The sequence below is a fragment of the Arctopsyche grandis genome, chromosome 12 (genome assembly GCF_051622035.1).
Source record: "Arctopsyche grandis isolate Sample6627 chromosome 12, ASM5162203v2, whole genome shotgun sequence".
NCBI classification, from domain to species: Eukaryota; Metazoa; Arthropoda; class Insecta; order Trichoptera; family Hydropsychidae; genus Arctopsyche; species Arctopsyche grandis.
The window spans coordinates 27,173,156-27,192,854 of NC_135366.1; the positions used below are offsets into that span (position 1 = coordinate 27,173,156).

Below are 19,699 nucleotides of genomic sequence, written 5' to 3' on the forward strand. Positions count from 1 at the left end.
CTAAACAATAGACTCGCCAGGGTAGACTTTCAAGTGCAATAGTCACATTAAGGGCCGGGCCGCACCGCTCAACTCGTGAACAACTTGGTTGAGGGCGACCAGACCAATGCATGCAGGTAGATGGGACGTGTCGCACCCGTCAACTTGTTTGTCGCACACTTTTTCGTGTCGCGCGACTAGTCGGCCGACAAAGTTGCACGGTGCGGCCGGGCCCTAATGGATCGGGGAAGCTATGCTGAGCAACTTGTCCTTTATAAGGAGGTACACACAGTGAGCGGTGGTTCCGTGTGAACCTCTGGAATCCTTCTATAAATGTTGTGAAGTGACTTTGGCCTTTCAATTGAATCCTGAACCCACCTCTACGCAACAGTATTATACAGTTCCAATATACATATATTCGTTTTCTATACATTTAAAACCAATCCAATATAACTTTTAAACGACTTAACCATTTGAGTGCCGACGTCTTTTCTGTTGAAAGCCCACCACGCTGAAAATTTCTCCAACATTACCAACTAGAATTATTTAGAAATCCAATAGAAAGCAGGTATAAAAATTGAAGCTAATCCAAACAAACCCTAGATAACTACCGCCGAGGATTTCGAGTTTTGTAAAGGTGTGTTTAGACTCTCTATTATATCTTGCAACAATATAAAATAAGCCAAAGACGTCTATTAATGAATGTATTTTTCCAAAACTAGTTCCATCTTCTTCATTGTTGTTAAAATGTAATGCTCACAATCTAAATGCAAAGCCACAAACTAAAATACTCAGCAGCTAGGGATTTACATCGGGAAATTCTTCAGTGGTTATAAATTCAGAAATTCCGGTGTAAACCAGTCTTTATAATCACTGACACGGACTACACGACCCATGTTCAATGCATTTCTATTCAATGCCACCTGGAAAGGCTTAGCGGGTAGTATTCTTGATTACTTTGTACATGCTTTGCTTGTTGGCAAAAAGCCGATCGGCGTTGGTCAGCATTCAAAAGGGTTAAGTGGGACATGAGCATTGTTTATAGTACGCACCTCTTCTCTGTATTGAATTGCATCGGCGTCGCTGGCCAAAGGAGATATGAGTGTTTCTGGTGTTGATGGAGTAGATGCAGCGGCCTCCTCAGAATTCCAAGCGGCTGCATTCCCTGCAAAAAGAGCGGAAGCACAATCAGCCAATCGGTCGGCACAACGAACAAATCTTACAAGCATATTATAGTGATGCAGCACGTGGACTTACACGGATGATGGTCGAGTGGAGGTGGAGTTAGTGCGAGCGGAGGTGGTTGCGAGGGCTCGGCAGGGACATCAGGACCACCACAGAGGCCCGGCGCCCAGGCACACTGAAAAACATTCGGCGGCCCCCGCAGAAGCGGCGGAGCGCTTGTTGCCTCCCATCATGAAACTGGACTGCTGAGAGTCTGAACTACTACTGCAAAATCAAAAAAATACATATACATTAAAATTTACATCGACGTGCATAGAAGACGAAGTTCGCCTTCGTGCTTAATCGACTGATAACAGACTGAAAATAGCATATGTGTCATCGTAAGAGATAAGCGGTAATTTGCGGCGATACAATGATGAGGACAGCAATAATTTGTTTAAGTTACATGTATTCATTGTTAACGCTTATCTATTTTATTTATTTATTCAATTATTGACGCGTATGAGGATTGAAATGGTTCCTAATGCGGATAATCGACAGTTTTTAAGTTACAATCAATCTGGTATTAAAAATATAAGAATAGCAGACCAAATGAACCACATGAAAAAACACTCTTCGACTTCTTCATTTTGTGGTTTCTAAAATTTGAGCTCCGAGTTGAGAATTCACTGTTTGTGTGTTTGTTTTTTCAATTCAAATTAAGATTCTACTGTAGATATTTTGAAGTGGATACTTCCATGGTTCAAGTTAGCATAAGATGGTTAATTTTATTTGATGATTCTTCTTTTGGATCATCGTTATCAATATCGTCTTTCCAAACTGATTTTTAGATTTACGGCTTTAAACAGTTACAAATCTATTTGAGGATCATTTCAAATTATTTCCAATGCTAATACTTATCTTTTGGAAACTAAATAATCCTCATATCAACATATACATTAGATTGGCCATGTTTAAGCGGTTTATATTTCAGATACCGAGCGAAGCCAGATAAAAATACTAGTATATAATAATTTATTAAAAACAGAAACATACAGTATTACAATATTTTTTCAAAACATTGACACTAAAAGTTTATATATTTATTTATCCATTATATATTAACCTCGACCATAATTACCACTACCGGCCGCCTAAGATGAAACTTTTGTACGTAATTACCAAATACCATCATTATACATATTGATTATAAACAAAACATGAGTTGAAAACACTGCGACAACCCCCGCCATTCAAACTCTTCCACTGCGGAAGCCGCCATAGCAGCTCCGTCGTATGTAGATGTTCCTCTTCCGAAATTCGTCGAGCAAAACTAAAGAGTTGATTCAGTATTGCTACTGCTTTACGAAACTTTTAATGCTATTAAAGCAACTTTGACTATCAAGTCATGACAAAAAACAAATAAAAGTTCATTAAAATGATCGACAAAGAAAAGGAAATTTACCAAAACTAATGTATGTATATAAAAATCGTTCAACCACTGCTAAGATTTGAGTTTGTTTTAATCTATCCACACATATTTACTTTAAAATGTGTACAAAACAAATCTAAAAATAGCCGCATACAACATTTTTCCATTTAGCTGATAATAAATCTGTCCGAGTCGTGTATGCATTTCATACGAACAACAGCTATTCGAATGCACTACAATTATTCTAAATAATTCTACCTACACTCGGTGACTGCACTTTGTCACAAACAACATTTCCAAAACGATTCAAATATTCATTGCAGAATATAAAACATCTGCTTACATCCAATTACACACATTTATTGACACAGATGTTGATCAAATCAAAAAAACTTCCAAACAATTCCAAGAACAACAACAAAAAAATGCAACTCAAATCCATTTAAAACCCACTGAGCAATAACAATACATAAATCACACCTTAAAAAACAATCAATCACTTATCAACCATTTTAAATTGAAACAATAAAAAAAAACAAAATGGCGGACCGATTCCGCATTCAACAACATAACAAATCTTAAATTTAATCCATGATTAGAATAAAAATGAACATTTTAAAATACCAAAAAATAAAAGATAAGGCAAATCAACAACATTTATCAGACGATACATCAAAGGCGATTACAGTGGATACAACAAAACACACAAATACGAGTGCGTCATCAGCAGCTATTCCTATTGCGACAGCAGATAGCCACGTGAGCAACATGTGGAGGTCAAAACCGCCACTCCATTTAACATACTTCACAAAAGAAACTCTCAATTATGTAACACAAGACGATTTGAGCAGAAGGAATATATATATATATATATATATATATATATATATATATATATATATATATATACATATATATATATATATATATATATATATATGTATATGTATATCACATGTATAACATATTATACGCATGGGTCACTTAGTACACTGTTGTTTACCTATACATAGAGGCAGTCTCTAAATTTTCACAATGATTATTTAACACGAGCATAACCATTTTGACGGCGAGGATGAGAACTTCGAGTTGAAGAAGTTTCTGCGGAACAGTCGGCAGAGAACGAGCGAAAGAAAGATGGCGGACCAGGAGAGTGCACGAGTGCAGATGCGACCTAACTCGGTAACGATTGCAAAGCAACTGACGTCGGAGACTCGCGTCGGCCAATTTATGCCAAAACCACACTTGACATTGTCGTATCGCGCTCAAATCGACATATTGCAATTTATCTACTACAACATACATACATATGTATATTTATCTCTGCATGCATTCGTTTCATACAACCTTCGTTTAATTGACGCGCAATTAAGGAAAGTTTCTGGAAAATTCGACGTTTTCAACTGTTTAAAGTTTGAAACCAACTCCAAAGGAGAAAAGTGTACCACCAGCTGTGCTGAGCTTGGGTTGGTTCAGTTTCGGAGTCTCCCTAGAAAGGTCACTGTAGTCAATCCAATGTATGTATATAGCGTGCGACTAAGGGCGCGAACACACAGCGCGGGATGCGGTATGTTGTACGTGGGATATTTTTTTTTAGATAGTTTTAAACATACAGAAAAAACATGTTAGACGGCGGTCGGGTCTACGTGACGAGACAGAATGTTAAATTACAGAAAACACAAATATCGGAAGGCAAAGATCAAAAAAAAATGGTGCATGGTAAACGGTACATACTCACTTAATTTGCGCGAGCAGGATACAACAGGAACAAGAGGAACATGCTTTTCCTCCCGTATTCTGCGCGCGCACATTAATATCATTTGGATCCACGAAATTATAACCACTTTTACCGAAATTCGGAATATTGACGTCCGTCCGAAATTATATGCGAACCAGGCAGTATATGTCGGAGTATTTCATCAGGTAAAAGTTGAGTTAATTCAGGGCACGGAGTACTCGCCAAGAGCAACCAATGACAGGAAGGAGCGGGTTGACCGAGCCTCGCTTCCGAGCCTAGAGGGTCCGCCCTGTCGAGAATTCCGACTTTTACCTAAAACTATCTAAAAAAAACGTCCCACATACCGCGCTGTGTAATTTCGCCCTTATAGTGCGTACGCACCAAGCCAACGAAGGACACCACTAAAACCCGGACCCAGAGCGTGCCGCGTATTGTTCAAATGTTGTAAATGCATTGTTAAAGGTTTGCCGAACCTTTAACAATGCAATCATTTACAAAGGATTTACAACAATGGAATAATGAGCGGGACCTTGGCTATCCTACCTCTAGACACCACAGACCAACTTAGCTAAAACCAGTAGCGTACAAAATATCGAAATAAAAAAAATTAAATTAAAAATATTATTATTATATTAAAATTAAATTCAAATATCAAAATAAAATAATCATTATTATAATAAAATTCAAATTAAATATTGAAAGTTAAAACAGAACGTATACAATTTAAATAAATTTTCGAGATTGAGTTAAAATTAGACCAGCATTGATGTTTTGAATTACAACAATATTTTGAATTACGTTCGATACGCATTTATTTACGACCAGAGAAATATTATAATTTCTTTGCTTACGAGCGAAAAAAAATATTGTTATTGTTTTTTAAAAGTCGTCACGATATCCACTGTCCTTTGAGAAAACAATTATACGGCATCACACTTTAGCCTATATGGCTATATATATATATATGGTTGTATGCAGTGGTGTAGTCGGGCCAGGTCAAAAAAGCGAGGGGGGGGGGTCGTAAAAATTAAACACCGCCCTGGTAGTTTTTTTATTTAGCACTACACCACTGGTTGCATGAGTTAATTTGAGATTGTATTTGTATATTTATGAATTCGCTCCCATTTATGTTGGTTATAAAATCAGAAATTCCGGTGTAAACCAGTCTTTATAAAAATTGCTACGGATTACACGACCCATGTTCAATTCCTTTTATTTTTCAATGCAAAACGCCGATCGGCGTTGATCAGCATTCAAATGGTTGACCAAAAAAATGTCAACACCAACGAACGAGCGGTAGCCGAATCCGAATCAAGAAGCAGCAATTAATTACCGCTAATAATTTTTTAATCAACAACAAAAAATGACGAAACTCAAAACTCCACTGATTCCCAAGGTATAACGATATATACTGATCCCTCAATTAAGATGGCCGAGGCACACTACAGGGACGTAGATATAGTTAGATTGAAATTGTTGACAGCTGCTAAAAGTGCAAACCCTTCTGAAGGAGACGAGCGGAACTTGGTAACTTGGCCACGGAGAAGTCAACATCCCATCAGCAGCTATTCCGGGAAACGCCTGCCACTACATGCATATATGAAGTGAGACGTCAAAAGAACAAACACCCAATGCAACATATGCATGAATGAAATCAAACGATCAGGTCAAACATTTGGCAACGTTCCTACAAACTGCCGACAACCATACATAAAAAATATGTACCATATACGAGTAGAACCCAACGTTGGATGCAAAATTCAATACATACATACACTAACATATGTATGTACATATGTATGCACACACAAGAGCCTTGTTCCATTTTACAAAACACCGACGACCTTCCATCGACGGTTTAATTTAAAATGGGAATAAATTCAATAATACGTACATACATACATACATACGTACACAAAATAAATATGTATGAAGAATAAATTGAAAACTCAAGGTTTTGAAACGATACGTAGCAGACTTTTCGTGATACACGCGATACGGGTGGAGGGTGGGTTAGGGGGGGTTTTAAACGAAACGAAAATATATTATATAATGAGTACACACATAGTTGATCCAATATTGAACCTTCTCACTCTCCCTATCCAGTCCAAAATGGAAGTTCGAAGTCTGTTTATTTATTTACTCGTTCAATTAGGTCTGAGCCACACGAGCGTTTAATACGAATTCGTACACACAAATTATTAATTTTTTTTTTTAATAGTACGGAATAAGTTACGTGACACGCTATTTATTTGAAAAACTGTTTGGAGTGCGAATACGAAGCATTAGTTTATATACTATGTATGTACATATATATGTATGTTGTTGGATGCGACAATATGGCGTTCATGGTACCATCTTTTCAAAATGAAACATTTGAGCTGTTTCGTTGAAATTGTATAGTAGTGTTACGTATACTAAAAAGAGCCGCCGGTTAAGTGCAATCGGATTAGGCCTAGTTGCATCCCTGACACTGTGCGACCGTTATAATTGGTTTCGAGGATTATCTGCAAACTAAGTGCAAGTAAGCTAAACAATGGCCACGGAATTGGCGTAGTAACGGCACTCGGTCGCATTCCCGTGGAGTTCTCAGAAGTGACCGATACCGTGGGGCTGAGTGTCGTGGGAATACATATCCGAGTACGTGACCATAACAATAGGTAAACAAACCGGACGTCGAGTGACCTATCCGTTATAAGGCGGTAATTAGGCGATATCAAGACATTCTGGACGGAGCACTGCCAGTGCGTGTATCTCCTTAATCACCAATAAATGCTGTGAAACGACTTTGGCCTTTTACTTGGATCCTCCACCCACCCCTACGCAACAGTAGTGTTTATCCTTGCTTGACAGTAATATATACCAAAACGACCCTTTGGACCATTTTCGGTAAGATTTTATCCTTTGATCGATAATGGTGTATCCCATATTTGAAGATATGTAGGAGAACCGAGTTCAAAACCCAAAAAACCCACGTCCCACATCCCACACTGTGTGATTTTGCCCTAAGAGTCATCTCAAAATGTAAATATTCTGATTCAAATATGTTATAATGTTGCCAGAAATCAGGGCCGAGGAGAGGAGGGGGGAGAGAGTATAAATCTGGGGCCTGGCCTGACCAGCGGGGTAGACTAGTGATCACGGGTTTGAGTTCCACTGGAGTCCCGCTGCTGGCCAAATCTTAGTTTGTGACTACAGGTCGATCGTTTCTTATCATAGTTTGCCAATTAATCTGGTTTTCATTGAAACGGTTCTTGTAAAATTGTGGCATCTCTTTTGCTAATCTCAAATTATTCAGCGTCTTGAGATTCGCAATTTGATTATAAAATGCTGCAAAAATTTCTCCATAGATGTCACTGTGAATGTTTGTATGAATTCGCATTGTATACAATGCATTGCAAAATGTACATTGATTGATTTTGTTGTATCTGTATTAGTGCACTCATCGCTTTGGAGCGACCTGTAAAGGGGAATGTTCTATGAAATAAAAAAATGGTAAGCGATGCCTGCAAATTCCCGTCTGCCAGCGGTGACGAATTCGTCTTTTTTCAATCTGTAACACTCAAAACGTTCAGTTCTAGCATGAGTCTCAGTTGCTTGCGTTGTTCGAAGTCCACTACCGTTTTTTGTTAAAATTAATGAATGCCAATGATCGACTATCTTTGTATAGACGTGACAAAAATTTTAAAAATAATTTCCATACCGCTTACAAGGGAGGGGGGGGGGGAGAAGAAGGGGAATCCAAAAAAGACATGTCTTCCTTTTCAACTTGTCTCCCAAATTTATTTTGTCCTCTATTTCTATAGTCCAATGCAAAAGATAAAAATATACTGTGTAAGCAATGGAGTATTTTTTTTTAAAAGATTGTTTTTCATAAAAATAAAAATGTCAACTTTTAATTGAATTATAAATACAAAGGCAAGGTAGAAATAATAGTCTCACTAATTAATTATATTTGTTTAGTAGGGCGGCAAAATTTGTAAAAACAAATCCCGTACAAATTGGGGTGATAAAAAAATAAAATGTGTACGTAATCCATAATTTATATTAAAATAAGGGCTAAATTATTATAATAAGGGTAAATTATTATAATATACAAAAATGTATATTTCAATATACAAAAGTGCGCCGCAGTAAAATTTTTTACACTTTATATGTAATTAATATGCATTTTTTGGTTCTGATGGTGTTTTTCTTCTTTTGAATAATGAAAATAAGCGTCTTAAAATCTTCTATACTCAATTTTCAATACTTTTGCCACCTGAAATGTTCGTAAGTGCCACAAGGTGGCACGCCTATTTGGCCACTTCTAGCTGTTTGATTTGATTTTTAAATGCTTTTTATTATTACTAAATTATGTTCACAATCTATTTTAATAGTTATTGATTTACTGATCATTTTCTATTTTACAATTTTTAATTAATTTTGTTAGTAATCATAGTATTGTAGCGTATGCTAAAAGAAGCCGCCGTTATAATTGGTTTCGAGGATTATCTCCAGGCTTAAGTGCAAGTCGGCAAACAATGAGAGTACTTAGCGGCGATAGCGGCACTCGGTCGCATTCCCGTGGAGTTCTTAGAACTGACAACGCCATAGCGTGGGACTGCACATACGAGTACGTGACTAAATAATGGAGAAGTAACCAGATGTCGAAGATGCCCTGAGCGACCTGTCCTTTATAAGAAGGTACTTAGACCATATCAAGACATTCTGGACGGAACACTGCCAGTGTGTGTATCTCCGTAATCACCAATAAATGCTGTGAAACGACTTTGGCCTCTTACTTGGATCCTCCACCCACCTCTACGCAACAGTATTATATTATATGTACAGCGTAATAGGAAAAAGAGCTCAAAAACCTATCCTTCTAGCTGTTTGATGTACGAATTGTGCATACAACTGACAAACATACTAGAATGTGACCGTTTTGACGGGATATTATCAATATCAGCGAGCAATTTTCATCCAAAGATATCTGAGAAGATGCCTAATATGAACATAGAACGATCAAATCATCGGTCAAAAAAAATATATGACACCAATTCGCCAATGTAAAAAAAATTGTAGTCACAAATTAATACTCAATTGTATATTTCACATTTGTCAGTTCCAAAGATCAAAACCGAGCATTGATTGATGAAGTCAAACAAATTTCTCGTCGCGGAAGTATAATATAATAAGTTGTTATTGCCAAGTTGAACATACATATATATGTACATACATTTTCATATGTACAAAGCGAGCGTCACGTGGCAAAATGTGTTAAATATAAATGATTTCGGTGTAATTTTAAAGCGTGACGTCATAGAAATGTTTACGAGAGAATTCTCCGATTTTTGTGCGCCGGTAAATGTGCGTACTCGGCCAATGTGAGTAAGAACTTTCCTACGCCCAAAATAAATAACCTTTGGCAATGAATAGCGGTAGACATGTTTATATATAATCAGTCTAAAAATAACACCGAATTCCAGGATTTCGACATTTAAAGCCTTCTGTTATTCACATTTACCATGACTTGAAAGCGAAGGCACGAATTCTATTATATAGCAATAATATAATTCGAATACATACAGCATTCAAAAACAGGGGCGTGGACTAGTTAGTAGTTATCATATTATGCTTTTGAGCAGAGTGGTAACGCGATCGAGTCCCACTGCAGTTCTGCTGCAGGCCAGATATTGGTTTGTGACTCCAGGTCGATCGTTTCTTATCAGAATTTGCTCATTTTTCTGATTTCATTGAAAAATTGGCACCTCCTTTTCCTATCTCTCTTGCTCATCTCAAGTTATTCACCGTCTTGATGTTCGTCAATTTGATTATAAAATGCTGCAAAAATTTCTCCATATATGTCACCGTGGATGTTTGTGTGAATTCGCTTTGTATAAAATGCTTATGTATGTATATTGATTGTATTCTATTTGCATAAGTAAGTGCACTCGTCGCATTGGAGCGATCTGTAAAGGCGAGTGTTCGTGTTCTATGAAATAAGATAAATATGGTCAAATACTGCAAGTTGGAAAAATTAAGTGAAGCTTTCCGAGAGTGGAAGACCCCAAGTAGAAAGGTTATCAAGAAAGATCTGTCGATTCAATAAAGTGACGTTGAAATAGCACTCGTAGATTGGCAGTCATATGAAAAATCTGAGTCGACTAAATCATACGATTGAAGATCTAATTGCCATCTGATGTTTAATCAGCTGGTGGGACAAGTCCGAATTCTAATCTAACAGCATTAGGGCGCAGACACACAAATTGGCACCCAGAACGTGTTCTTTTACAAGCTTTTTATTAGCTCCACTCTGTTAGTTCAGTGACATTTCTGCTCGTCAAAAATTTGTGATCTGATTTTGAACCACTTCCACTTTTTAGATCGCTTTGATATCTTACCGACATACAGGGGTTGGCTAAAATTGATGTAAGCCAATGTCTCCAACATGAAGCTAGATGAGTTTAATCATAAACGAACTCATGAATCTTGTGTCAGATCGAAGCGATGACAGCCAGCTATCCAAATGCGGCTTTCTACCGCCCCTTTGCAACCAACAAGTTAAAATTTTATCAGTGGTAAAAGTTACTCTTTTCACGCTAATTAATTTTTTTAAAGGTTTTATATTAGCCAGCAGCATGGCTCGGTGGTTGCGTGGTTCAATCTTGTAAGTTGATCGAGATTGAAAAATAATTTATTCCGAGTATAATCTGTAATGCTGTGGGTCAGACTTGGATATTTGTGACTCAAAGTCGATCGTTTCCTATTAGAGTTTGCCAATTTATCTGATTTCATTGTTGAAGCGGTTCCTCCATCAAATAGGCAAAAACCAAACTACCGACTATGTCATTTGAATATGATTTCAAAAATGTATTATCTATAGCATAGATGTCTCGCTAATTTTCTTATATATAGTATTTATATCATGCTTTTACATATATCTGGTCACAGTGACGCGTTAGAGAATTCTGTAATGTCACTGTGGCTAATATGTAAATAAATATTAGTTTCACTTCGTTCGTTTGTAAGACACCCCTTCCTAAACTCTTCCGATCACTTAGAAACTTTGCCAGCTTGCTTGGTTTGGCCCCCGATAGAAATTTCAATTGTTTTCATTGTCGTTAGAGAGATTAATTAGATAGTTTTGCACGTGTAAAAAAACGTTAGCACGCCTAATCTATGCTGTCGCGATCCAGGACAAAACTCAATCCTGAAGTGTTTTATCCTTGTATGTAATTACATAGGTTTGCTAGCGATCGACAACGATGATTCCCATATTTTAATTAACACGACATGAGGATACGCCCACCACAGCTGGAGTCTACCTAGGCATGGCGTGCCGTACGATTCAAAGTGTCTGCGATTTTTGACTATAAATAAAGAGTGGGTGGTAGCATCGGTTATCCCAAACGGAGCTGGGCACTTATTCGCCAATATTTGTTTCACACACTTTTAAGCAAACATCTGCCGAAATGATCGTATATAAATGAGTAAAATTGAACTCGCCACATATTGGTCAATCGTATGCAAAACACATATTTTCCACTAGAAAGTTGCGTGTTGCGCAAGTCGCACACACACACACAACAAAATAATTTATTCAAGCAACGAGTATGAACGATAATGCGGGCGTTCACTCGCATACGTCAAACGGGGTCGCACAATGACCGAACAGGCCAGACCTAAGACCCTTTATTGTGAACGGATAGGGTCGACGTTTCATATCAGTCCCCTACAGTAGGCTTACCACACAGTAATCCAAAGACTTGTCTTCCTTTTCAATTTGTCCTCCATATTTAAAAAAAATCCCGCATTTCCTTTGTCCTCCTTTTCCATAGTCCAATACAAAAGGTAGATTTTTCAGAAAATAAACTACGTACTGTATGAACAATGGAGCGCTTTCGCCTCGACAGATTGTTTTTCAGAAAAATAACTAATAATAAAAATATGACAAATTTCTCACGATATTTCCGAATGCAACGGCGAAGTAGAACGAATATTTTCAGTAATTAAATACTATTCTCGCAAATTCGCCTAGCCCGAGCGTGTTGATTGTTGCAAGCAATACATACGCTTGCGGTTTGTTTTTTATTTATTTTTTAAATTAAATTAATATTTTACCGTCATGCCATTACGGGTTTATACCCCTGAGCGACAAATACGGTATTAAAATAGTGATAGGTTGAGAAATCACATTCCAATAGTATGTAGGATATTTTTGACAATTTGATGAGGAATCGTTATAAAAATGAAATAGGATACATTGGCAAACTCTGGTAGGAAACGATCGACTTGGAGTCACAAATATAGTGCAAAGTCTGACCAGCAGCACTGCATAAATAATCCGAATAAATTATCTTCAACCGAGGTCAACCCGGGGCTTGAACAAGAGAACCTATTGGTGGTAGGCATTAACGTAACCACCGAGGTATACTACTGTATCTAGAGAAATTAAATAATAATAGAAGTGGCTTTAGTTGTCATAGTGTTATAAAATTGCGGTATGGCTATTGCCATAATTAATTAGTTTCTGTCACAGTCCGAAATTGTTGATTGTTGCAAGCAATACATACGCTTGCGATTTCCGACATTGTGTATTGTGTTTGGCTACGTACACAGATAGTCATGGTGTCTATTTACGGTGACCTGTCATGGTATTAGCGTGGAAAAGAGAAGCACCAGTTAATTGCATTCAGAAGGAGACCCCCCGTATAAGGTCGAGCGGCATCTCCCGCTAGTTCCGAGAATCCGGACGAAAGGGTGACGACCGTGCGTGACTGAGATCGTGAGACCGTACGTGCCTCAACAATAGATAAACAAACGTATCGAATAAGCTGTGGTGAGGAAACTGTCCTTTAAAAGGAGGTAACTTAGGCCGTATCAGATTATTCTGGAACGAGCGCTGGCTGCGCGTGGACCTCCTTAATCATTCAATAAATGCTGTGAAGCGACTTTGGCCTTTCATTTGGATCCTACACCCACCCCTACGCAAAAGTACTATAGCTTATAAACAAAAAAATAAATAAACAAATGATATTAAATCAATTAAATTAAAAAATAAATAAAGTAATTTGAATTTAAATTTACTATACACAATATTCAATGTACAAAAACAAAGAACTGAATTCACATAATAATATGAAATTGTCCTCCATCCTAAGATCCCGGCCACACCAGGTGACTTGCGGGCAACTTGATGGGTGACTTTGTTGCGCGACCAGATCAAATGTATGCAGTTGTATGGAACATGCCACACAGGGAAACTCACCGGTTGCCCAAACCACGAAGTCACCTATGTGGTATCGATCGCCAACATTCGGTCTGGTCACCGTGATTTTATTGCTTGAGTGACTGGCGCGATCCCTCCAAATGTATAGCGTTGTATTTAAGGGTTCCATCATACTAGGGCTTCCAAACCGGTTTAAGCCGAAACCGAAAAACCGGCTTTTTGACCATTTTTCAAAAAACCGAAAACCGGCTCTTTGGCTCGATCAACCGGCTTTTTAAGGTTTTCTTTAATTAATGTTTTTTTCCTCAAAATTAACAATTATGAATTTTAAATTTCTATGAAAGATCAAAATAAACGTGTATAAACGATCTTAGGTAATAGGCGTATATTTCTTTGAACAAAAAAATAGCTACATTACTTTCTTTCTTGAGCGGTTTCTTTGAGATTTAGTAATGGACCAGGTCATAAACCAATAAAATATTATTGAAAGTATGTAGTTTCAATGGCCTACCCAACTTCAGGTATAGAAAGCATCCTTATCTATCGCAAATCCTTTTACTTGAAAACATCAAAAAAAGTAGTCAACTGATTTATGGCAAAATGCATAGGAATTTCCGAAATATAATTGATTTTTCTTCGAAGGAATTGCCCTTTAAATATTGAGGCCACATAACTACTTTTATTATGGATTTAAAATGTTCGTGATCAAATGAATTTGCCGTTTCAAATGAATTTGTTTCCGAAATTTGCAACGGTTGCTTTTGGATTTTTTAAGCTAAAACAGATGCGTAAAAACAACTTTGAAATATCTTTATCTATAATATATCTAGCTTATTTAAATCATTTAATTATATGTGCGTATTTAGGATCTGCCATTTTACGATATATGTACATCCGTCTTGTTGAAGCGTGTGGAATCTATTGTCGATTTGGGTATCACTTTTGATCCTCAGCTCACCTTTCACAACCATATCAAAAAAGTCGCTGACGTTTCCTTTCGTCGACTTGGATTTGTTTTGAGATATGCAAGATTATTCTCCAATCCTTTGTCTTCTCGCTTGCTTTTCAATTCGCTTGTGAGAAGTAAGCTAGAGTATAATGCGATTGTGTGGAATCCGCATGAAGCAAATTACTCTCTGATGATTGAGAAAGTGCAAAAAGCATTTCTTCGTTTCCTATATAGGAAAGAATATGGGTATTACCCATATCTCTACCCCACTCCTTTCCTTTTGGGCATGCTTGGGTATAATTCCCTTGAACTTCGGAGAAACTTCTCATTAATTCGTTTCGTTCTCCTGCTCTTACGTGGTAATACGTCATGCCCGTTGTTGCTGGAGCAGTTGGGGCTTTATGTCCCTAATCACTATGTGCGTGGTAGACATCATCATTTGCTGGCTGTACCTCCTGCCCGCACAGTCCTTTTTCGAATGGCTCCTATTCCAAGAGCTATCCGACTTCTTAATGAAATCGTTGCTGCCGAGACTGAATGTGATATTTTCCACCTTAGTGAGCGTAAATTGTCGGAAATTACTCTAACCCATTTATCTGGTAGTCTGCGCTCATCATTGTTTTCATGATTGATTGTGATTTATGAGTGAAATTTTGATTAACTCTCTTCCATTTGGGCCTTACAGGGATGTTTTGTATTTGTAGTTGTTTCTTACATATTTATTGAAACTGGCTGTAGGTGCAAGGCATTCCTTATGCTATATTTTATTTGATATTTTTACTTTATCTGTTATTATTAAATGCTATTTTTTATGTATGTATGGATGTATTTATGTTTATGTTTAATTGTTATTTTGTTTTTTTTCTTTTTTGTGTTATATTTTTTGACCATTGTGGCGCTTTAGGAATTCCTGTTATGCCACAATGGTCTGTTTAAAATAAATAAATAAATAAATAATACAAATTTTATTATTTGTAATATTTGTAATAATAATATAAAGTAATGATCTTATGAAAGTTCATAATGTTCATAACATAATTTAATTTATAAAAAACTATTTTTTTTGCATAATATAGATATATATTATGCAAATATATACATATTTACATTTTTTTTTCGATATAAATATTTTAAACTTAAAAAAATCGTATTTTTCTAAAACCGGTGAAAGCCGGCCAACCGGCTTTTTATTTCGGGCGGTTTTTTGGAACCCCTAGTTCCATACTCAGTGATTAGTTGCCGACGATTACACAGTGAAAAACTATGACACATTGAAAACTCTTCCAGTGAATTGGTGAGCGGATTCTGATTGCCCGAGTTGGGTGACCACAAGCAACTACATACGTTTGGGTAACAAAGTCACCCGGTACCACTCGGCTTTAAGTTATTTATCATCCATTTGTATTTTTTTAAAAGCTTTTTTTCATTTGGTAACCCAACACCCACGCCCAAAACTTGCATCTAGCGGCAAACCGTCAAAGTAGTTTTGCCTCTTTTTCCAATGGGCAATCATGTAGTACGTTCATTCACTCTGAAGGACGCGACACGTGCGTTTTACTACATCCAACATCCCACGTGAAGATGGAACACGCCTCGGTGCATGAAAATAGACACGGCTGTAAATTTTCGACGAGATTTTCGGTGGGCAAGCCCAACCGGTCGCCGCGAGTAAATCGGGACAAGTATCCAAAACAATGCCGACTTGGCAATGCCCGGCGAAGAGTGCGTCTCTGAGGCCAACTGCGCAAAACAATAACAAAATAATGCCCCGAAACGTGGGGTCGCACCGTTCGGATACCTGGACACATTACATACATATTCGATCATCGTTAAAACGCAATCAACGGTTCGCGTGTGACTTAAGACGTTATGCAACGCGTCGACCGAAAGTCGATACATGTGAACTTTAATATCGAGGCAATTATATCAATAACGCATTAGCAGAGGGTACGTACACGACGGAGGTTATCGCAAGGGTGCAGACCGTTTAGATAATGACAAAACAATGTAATCTAAATGTATTCCATTAAAATCATACGATGTGATAAGGTGAAAATGTACCGAGGCCGTCCTGATAGGCCCGCTATTACAGCTATCAGCTTAAATAAACGGTAAATCAGAATCAAACCTACAGATCACTTTTAAAACAAGTTTTTTTCTTATTTTACCACTATGCCATTACGGCTTGCCCCCGAGCAACACCAACGGTAGTAATTTGAAATCATATTCAAATAGTGGTGACACATAGTAGGGAGGATGGTATTTGCCAATTTGATGAGGAACCGAGTCAACAATGATATATATATATATATATATATATATATATATATATATATATATATATATATATTTTTTTTTTTTTTATTTTTTTATTTTTTTTATTTTATCTTTAATTTATACCAGGAAGGCCTAACAGGTAACCCCAATGCGCCTTCCTGGCCAGACATATTGTACATACGATACAAATATTATTAGTATTATACAAAGTACATAAATACATATCAATTAATATCTACAGAGCATCTACATATGGTCAAATTTGTAAATTTTCAGGAATTTAAACAATTCAGAGAAATTCAGTAAATACATATCAACTAACATCCACATTTTATGGTCATTTTTTTTGTATATTTGTAGCATTTTATATAATTCAGCGAAATTTGAGATTGCTGAAAACTCGAGATTTTTCGAGAAAATGGGTAAGGTTGCCAATTTGTTGGAACCGTTTCAATGGAAATCAGATAAATTGGCAAACTCTGATAGGAAACGATCGACCTGGAGTCACAAACCAAGGTCTGGCCAGCAGAAACCAGAGGGATTTGAACCTGTGACCACTCTGTTCAAAGCATTATATGCTAACCGCTGGTCTATTCTGCTGGCTATATATTAGATAAATCGCCCAACTCTGATATGAATCGATCGACTTACATATTCAATCTGACCAGCAGCACTGCAGAAATACTCCGAATACATTATCTTCAACCCAGGGCTCGAACCTGGGAGCCTCTTGGTGGTTAGAATGAACGCAACCACCGAGCTATACTGCTGGTTTTAAGTTGAAATTGCCTCCCTATAGGGTCTACTCATGCTGTCCAGCACGTAAACGACAATTTCTATTCATACTATACAGCAACGCACATTCGGATATGTCTTGGCCGAGTGCAAGGCAAAATCGGCTTACATACATATACTACATTACATATTGCGATACTGCTTGGGTCGCAATCTTCAATATTAGTCAATATTGTCACAATACGACGTTTTCGAAAATATTCATTTGCACATGCGCACTTTCATTAGTAGGCGTGCACTCGCTACTATGAGGTCACGTCGTGCGTGAATATTTCTGCAGCGGCCAAAGAAAACCGATTTTACTTGATACGTTACGGTGACATCTACTGCTGGATAGTATGAATACATTTTGTCGGCTACTACATACTGTTACGTCTAGCTACGTTAGACATGAATGTGTCCATATAAAATGTACCAAAGAATACTTTTCGTACTGCTGGTTACGAGCAGTTCGTATTGTGCTAGAATGAATAAACCTTAGCACGGAAATAGATTTCGTGTTATAATTTATAACACGGAATCTATTCATATAAAATTCCCCCTTTAAAATCGTGTTCTTATAACTTATATAAGAACACGATTTTAAAGGGGGAAATTTATTTTACAAAATTTTGTGGAAAAACCGTATAATAGGAGACGCGTAGTAGGGATATTACTTACATAATTATAATTTACATACGAAACAAGTAGACATCTCAAGTGATATGGTACACTATTGTATGTACGTACATATATATCGTGCATTTGTGAATAGCGTGAATTTGTTAAACTGCAATATGAATATTAACCAAATCAAACCAACGGTTGTGCGTGCGGTCTTCTTATCCCAAGCTATGATCATTAGAACTGAAATGCAGGAAAGTGTCAATATGAGCACATGCCACAGACACGTGTGCGAGTAAATCGATCAAGTGGTGGGAGGTACGACCTAAGCGAGTAAACGATAACATTAACCTTGCAAGTTTGAGCGTTTGAAGTTCGAACCATTTGATAAATCGCATGTTTTGAGAAATCTCGCTATTTTTGTGACTATATCGTTCCCATAGACAAACGTGCGTTGAAGCTCTTAAATATATATATTTTAAACACACATTTATTTAGAAAGATAGCATGTAAATATTGTTATATCACGGCAAGTACCAAATATTTAGCATTACGGCATCCATGTATGTATATGTAACATTTGTTTTGCGGTCCTAATTCGGGAGTTCCAAAAATAAATTGGCAAGTACCATCACCGAATGGCACGTAAGCATTTGTCTCTAAAATGGAAAGCGATTAAGCTATTGCTACCTTAATGTACACGCATATGTAGTTTTTAATTTTGATAGACAAATTCGAGCAATTACATACATACATATGTAGGTACAGCTTGTAACGTTGCTTGTAATGCACCTGATTCACACAATTTTCATTTTATCTATAATCTAGTGACATAAAAAGTACTTATTAGGATTTGCGCTCGCTTCTCAATTTATATTTGATAAAAGGCTTTACCAGTTTTCAACAAAGACTAATTAAAAGATAAAATAAAATAAATTAATCTTTTCCACTTACCTAATCAAAAATGTCTCAAAACAATGAAGCGGATTCTTTCCGCATTGTAGTTTGGGAAAATCTTGTAGCATTCAACCAATAAGCGTTCACACATTTTACCCAAATGCAACTATTATGTATGTATGCAATATGCATGTAAATATCAAAAGTTCAGGAAGATCATATTGCCTCATATAATGTTTGCCACGTTTAACAAATAACAACTATTTTGCAACGTGTATTTTACGACAGCTTGCAACTTGAAGATTACGAGCGATTATGATTGTTGCAATATCTGTCATATTCAATAAATACGTCGGGGAAAGGTTATAACCAATGTTATATGAAGCAATTAGAACTTCAGCAAAGATTGTCGAAGCGAATTTATCAGTCTTTCCAGTTCCCTGTCTTTCCTCGTTATGACTAGTCACCAGAGCCTGAGGGGGCCGTGTATTGTTCAAAGGTTGTAAATGCATTGTTAAAGGTTTGCCGAACAATGGATAACACTGTGACTATCCTACCTATAGTTATGACAGGCATACAAAGTTCCATACTTCTTTGAGTGCATTGGAATTTGTGTAGCAATTTGGCGTTCAATGTCCAAGTTTCACATCA

The 19,699-nt window shown here is 37.0% G+C and overlaps 1 protein-coding gene across 1 annotated transcript in view; it reads right to left on the reverse strand.

Moving 5' to 3' along the window:
- Window positions 1-19,699, reverse strand: part of Oda (Ornithine decarboxylase antizyme) — a 28,253-nt gene that overhangs the window by 2,669 nt on the left and 5,885 nt on the right. The window contains exons 2-4 of the mRNA XM_077443364.1: window positions 1,310-1,428; window positions 1,237-1,266; window positions 1,032-1,144 (exon numbers count right to left, since the gene is read on the reverse strand). Coding sequence (XP_077299490.1) covers window positions 1,032-1,144; window positions 1,237-1,266; window positions 1,310-1,428 — 262 coding nt within the window. The remainder of the gene's footprint in view (window positions 1-1,031; window positions 1,145-1,236; window positions 1,267-1,309; window positions 1,429-19,699) is intronic.